The 6,197-nt window shown below is 42.3% G+C and overlaps 1 protein-coding gene across 1 annotated transcript in view; it reads left to right on the top strand.

The window, feature by feature from the left end:
- Positions 1-271: 271 nt before the first annotated feature.
- LOC112233838 (insulin receptor substrate 1-B) overlaps positions 272-6,197 on the top strand; it is an 84,778-nt gene continuing 78,852 nt past the window's right edge. The window contains 1 exon segment of the mRNA XM_024401725.2: positions 272-1,047. Within this exon segment, the coding sequence (XP_024257493.2) occupies positions 699-1,047 (349 nt within the window). The 5' untranslated portion in view covers positions 272-698.

The following is a 6,197-nucleotide window of genomic DNA, read 5'->3' as shown; positions in this document are numbered from 1 at the left end:
TGGAGGCAACATTGATTGAATCACGTAATTATGCCTACACAATGTAAATTTTTTCCCCACTACAATTAAATCGATCGCAACTAACAGCTGTAACGGGGTTCAACTGAAAAGTATAAACAAGCCAATGGTGCATTTCTGGTTATAAAATGTCTCAATCGTGCAGCACATCAAATAATCTTCAAAATAGCGTTGCAAGTTTCACAATATTGGCTGAAGCGCATAGGCATTCTTATAAGAACGAAACGTCATATGAAATTTGATTCAAGTTCGCACATGAACTCAATGCTCTCTCTCTTTCCTTCTCTGTATACTATCTCTCGCCCTCTTGTCACTACGGACAAGCGTTGACTGACAGCTTTCCACAGTAGCTCCACGCCATAGAGGGGAGAGGGCAGCAGTTGCAGCGAAGTATTCAGTACACTGCTGCCAAGCAATACAGTAAATGGATTAAAGCACTCCGCAAGCTAAATAGTAGTAGCAGACACACTACTGCAAAGAGAAAGGAAAGGTAATATTTAGTATATATTTTAAAATACTGGACTGGACTAGAGGACCTCTCTCCCTTGCATACATGTGTTAAAGGGAGGGAGGGGGACGCGACTGAATTATGTTTGAATTATCTAGCTAGCGAAAATATTTTTGCTGTCAATTGAATAGAAGTTTAGGTTGTAGTTGAGAAAAACAAGAACTCGAGCGCGATGGAGTGCCAACCACCCGACCCGCAAAGCTACGAGGACGTTCGAAAGAACGGCTACCTCCGCAAGCAGAAATCCATGCACCGGCGATACTTCGTCCTCCGGACGGCCACGGAGAGGGGTCCGGCCCGGCTCGAATACTACGAGAGCGAGAAGAAATTCCGCGGAAAAACACCCGTCCCAAAGAAAGCCCTGGTGCTGGAGACGTGTTTCAACATCAATAAGCGGGCTGATGCGAAGAACAAGCACATGATAGTGCTGTACACCCGAGCGGAGAGCTTTGCCATCGCGGCAGAAAACGAGGCGGACCAGGACGAATGGTATCAGGCCATGGTGGAGCTGCAATGCAAAAGTAAGTAAATATATATATATAGCTAGCAAACTACAGCGAGCTCTGACTGCAACCCGAGCTCTATATGGCTGCCAAACGTTAGCAAAGTGGCCAGCCACAGTATTATCTGAACGTGGCAATGTAGCCCACTGCAGCAATTGCTGAAATGCAACTTATAAATTCAACACGTGCTCGTTTAAAATATGGTTCATAGTTATTATTTTTGAATGACATCCAGGAGTATGTATATGGTTCTCAATGGGAGTAATTTCACATTGCATGTCAGCAGCGAGGGGTTTCCCACTATTTACTACCAGCGCTGTTTTGCAAATGTCGGTCCCGATTTGATCATAATATTTTGAGGCATGCTCTGAAACAGACGGTGGTGTCAAAATATGTCCAAATTACAATGTGTGGTTACTGTACTTAATATGAAATGCTGCCTATGGACCATTTAAATATTATGCAAAATTACAGTTCATACTTATTTGCATAATAATTATTTGCCAAGGCACACCAAAAACTACACCTCATATTCCAAGTTGCCATGTGTGCTTATCATTGACACCACCCTGAGAACATAGCTACGTTATCATACTTTTCTTACTACCACAGATGGTCTACTTGCTTCAGAAGTTCAGAGGTGGACAAAGAGCTGGTGGTTTGTACAGCGTTTTGAGAAGGGAAAAACAAGACGTTTCATTAAAATGTTGTCAGTATCAAGTGTAGTCTTAGCTAACAGATTGTAACGTCTAATGTGATGCTCAATTAGCCTTTACAGGTTGGGTACTGCAGCGATATTTCAACCATTGTAAGCCTTGGGTTGGCATAAACGTCTTTTCGGGTCGCCTAGATCCAAACATTGAATTATTTATTTTTTTACTTTGTACGAATGGGATGGAAAAACGCTTTCAGTGTAACCAGATATAAAGTATGCAAAGAAAATAATGGATATATATATATAGATATTTGAGAACTAACAATTACCAAAATAAAAGCTAGACAGTTGTGGAGAATTGAAAATTCACTAAACAATTGATTTAGCAGAATTCATTTTGTTATTATGTTTGAGCAAAAGAACACAGCATTTTCCATAGTAAAATGCATATCATTGCAGGAAACTAGCTTTAAAACAGCAACATTTTCTCTCAACTCCATTGTAGAAACACAGGAAATTAGCTTTAAAATTGCAACAATTTCTCTCAGCTGCATGGCAAAATGTTTAGAATTGCAGAAATGTAGCTTTAAAACTGTAACATTTGTATCTCAGCTCCATGGAGAAATTTGTTTAAAAAAAATGCACAATTGTCTTTGTAGTGTCAGGATGGGGACCTCAATGTAGCCTCATGATGATTGACTGTGCTCATTGACACGCCCCCCTGCCACTCTCACCACCTAAGCCCCTTTCTGATCCAGAAAAATCCCTGTACTATTAGGCATAGCACAGAGAATTTTTGACCTACCTTCCAAACTTGGAAGACAACCACTGTCTTCTAAACATACAGTGCATTCATAAAGTATTCACACCCTTGACTTTTTCCACATTTGTTTTGTTACAGCAGCCTTACTCTAAAATATATATATTTTAATTAAAAAAATAATTCCTCCAATCTACACACAATACCCCATAATAACAAAGCAAAAATAGTTTTTGACATTTTTGTAAAAAACGGAAATCACATTTACATAAGTATTCAGACCCTGTACATTGGCAGCGATTACTGCCTCAAGTCTTCTTGGGTATGACACCACGATAAGCTTGGTTTTTGGGGAGTTTCTCCCATTTATCTCTGTAGATCTTCTCAAGCTCTGTCAGGTTCGATGGGGAGCATTGCTGCACAGCTATTTTCAGGTCTCTACAGAGATGTTTGATCAGGTTCAAGTCCGGGTTCTGGCTGGGCCACTCAAGGACATTCAGAGATTTGTCGCGAAGCCACTCTGGCATTGACTTGGCTGTGTGCTTAGGGTTGTTGTCCTGTTCGAAGGAGAACCTTCTCCCCAGTTTGAGGTCCTGAGCGCTCTGGAGCATGTTTTCATCAAGGATCTCTCAAATAAAATCACATTTTGTTGTTCACATTCACATGGTTAGCAGATGTAATTGTGAGTGTAGTGAAATGCATGTGCTTTTAGTTCCAGCAGTGCAGCAATATCTAACCAGTAATATCGAACAATTCCACAAGAAATGGAATGAGAATATATAAATATGGATGAGCAATGACAGAGCGGCATAGGCTAAGATGCAATAGATAGTATAGAATACAGTATATACATATGAGATGAGTAATGCAAGATATGTAAACATTATTAAGGTGGCATTAAATTGACTAGTGTTCCATTTATTAAAGTGGCCGATGATTTTAAATCTGTATGTAGTCAGCAACGTCTGTGCTAGTGATAGCTGTTTAACAGTCTGATGGCCTTGAGATAGAGGCTGTTTTTCAGTCTCTCGGTCCCAGCTTTGATGTACCAGTACTGACCTCACCTTTTGGATGGTAGTGGGGTGAACAGGCAGTGGTTCGGGTGGTTGTTGTCGTTGATGATCCTTTTGGCCTTCCTGTGACATCGGGTGCTGTAGGTGTCCTGGAGGGCAGATAGTTTGCACCCTGTGATGCGTCGTGCAGACTGCACCACCCTCGAGAGCCCTGCGGTTATGGGTGGTGTAGTTGCCGTACCAGGCAGTGATGCAGCCCGTAAGGATGCTCTCGATTGTACATCTTTAAATGTTTGTGAGGGTTTTAGGTGACAAGCCAAATTTCTTCAACCTGCTGAGGCTGAAGAGGCGCTATTGTGCCTTTACCACACTGTCTGTGTGCGTGGACCATTTCTGTCCGTCAGTGACGTGTGCGCAGAGGAACTTTCCACCTTCTCCACTGCGGTCCTGTCAATGTGGACGTCTCCTTTGTTTTGTTGACGTTTAGTGAGAGGTTATTTTCCTGACACCGACACTCCGAGAGCCCTCACCTTCTCCCTGTATGAGGTAATCAAGCCTACTACTGTTGTGTCGTCTGCAAACTTGATGATTGAGTTGGAGGCGTGCATGGCCACAGTCAGGAGGGGGCTGAGCATGCACCCGTGTGGGGCCCCAGTGTTGAGGATCAGCGAAGTGGGGATGTTGTTTCCTACCTTCACCACTTGGGGTCGGCCCGTCAGGAATTCCAGGACCCAATTGCACAGGGCGGGGTTGAGGCCCAGAGCCTCAAGCTTAATGATGAGCTTGGAGGGTACAATGGTGTTGAATGCTGAGCTATAGTCAATGAACAGCATTCTTACATAGGAATTCCTCATCTCCAGATGGGATATGGCAGTGTGATGGCGATTGCATCGTCTGTGGACCTATTGGGGTGGTAAGCAAATTGAAGTGGGTTTACGGTGACAGGTAAGGTGGAGGTGATATGATCCTTTAGTCTCTCAAAGTACTTTATGATGACAGAAGTCAGAAGTGAGTGCTACGGTGCGATAGTCATTTTGTTTGCATTCTCGGGTACAGGGACAATGGTGGCCATTTTGAAGCATGTGGGGACAGCAGATGGGGAGAGATTGAATATGTCTGTAAACACACCAGCCAGCTGGTCTGCGCATGTTCTGAGGATGCAGCTAGGGATGCCGTCTGGGCTGGTAGCCTTACGAGGGTTAACACTTTTATATGTCTTACTCACGTCGGCCACAGGGGAGGAGAGCCTACAGTCCTTGGTAGCGGGCCGCGTCGGAGGCACCGTATTCTCCTCAAAGTGGGTAAAGAAGGTGTTTGTTTCTCTGGAAGAAAGATGTCTGTGTCCGTGACATGGCTGGTTTTCCTTTTGTAGTCCGTGATTGTCTGTTGACCCTGCCACATACGCCTCGTGTCTGAGTCATTGAATTGCGACTCCACTTTGTCTCTATACCGGAGTGGTTTTGGGTCGGACTCTGGAATCAGTTCAAATGCCCTGGGTGGTGCGGACAAAGGATCTGCTTCGGGAAAGTCTTATTCCTGGTTGTAGTAAGTTGACGTCACTCTGATATCCAATCATTCTTCCCGGCTGTATGTAATAACATTACATAGATTTTCTGGGCTAACAATGTAAGAAATAATACACACAAAAAAAAACAAAATAAGCAAAGTTTTCTAAGATCTAGAAGCGAGGCATCACTCTCTGTCAGCGCCATTGGGTTGTACAATTCTCTGTACTTTGCGACGTTCATCTTTGTCCAATCAATTGAATTTACCACATGTGGACTCAAGTTGTAGAAACATCTCAACGGTGATCAATGGAAACAGGATGCACCTGAGCTCAATTTCAAGTCTCATAGCAAAGGGTCTGAATACTGATGTAAATAAAGTATTTCTGTTCTTTATTGTTTATAAATTAGCAAAAATAAATAAAAAAAAACAGTTTTTGCTTTGTCGTTATGGGGTATTGTGTGTAGATTGAGTGAAAAAAATTTTTTTATTCCTTTTTAGAATAAGGCTGTAACATAACAAAATGTGGAAAAGGTCATGGGGTCTGAATACTTTCTGAATTCACTGTACATGTCTAGTTGTAAGGGGTTTGTTGAATTTAGAAAATGCTCTGTTATTAAATGTAAAAAAAATGTTGCTCCATTAAGTAATCCAGGAACGTGTTTGCATAGATCGAGAAGGGTGATGTAACCATGACATGCAGCACACCAGTGGCGGTCATGCCGTTTTTCTGAGAATTATTACAGCATATTGGATGACTGTCCTTCATATGCCATTCACCCAGCTAAATGTAACATTTCTGAGTTTAGGCTACTACATGATGCTCAGTTTCCCTGTACCCATCATGAGTTTGCTACAACCTAGCCTATGGATAAAGTTTACAATGTACTGTAGGTGCACAGTTCAGAATTTGTGTAATTAAGGTTACAGACATTTAATTATTCAATACTGCCTTTCACACTCTTGCCTGTGTCTAGCTGATCTAGGTTGTAATCATTAGTCCAACAGTTGCAAATGAGAGTTTCTATTGGACAAATTCAGGTCTGTTTATCCCTGTTTCATTCCGTTTGCTTCTGTTTAAGAAACGTTTTTCAACAGAATCGGCGGAATGAATACACCCTTTATCACATGCAAACACAGTTCACTTTCATAGCAGCCATATACAAACAGCATGATCAATTTGGTCGTTGTTCCCGCATCTACGCACTCCTCCGCTCACCTTTTCCCTTTGCTT

This window comes from Oncorhynchus tshawytscha, linkage group LG15 (genome assembly GCF_018296145.1).
Source record: "Oncorhynchus tshawytscha isolate Ot180627B linkage group LG15, Otsh_v2.0, whole genome shotgun sequence".
NCBI lineage: Eukaryota > Metazoa > Chordata > Actinopteri > Salmoniformes > Salmonidae > Oncorhynchus > Oncorhynchus tshawytscha.
Note: the sequence above shows the minus strand (reverse complement) of the source record. Positions and strands in the feature narration are given on the sequence as shown.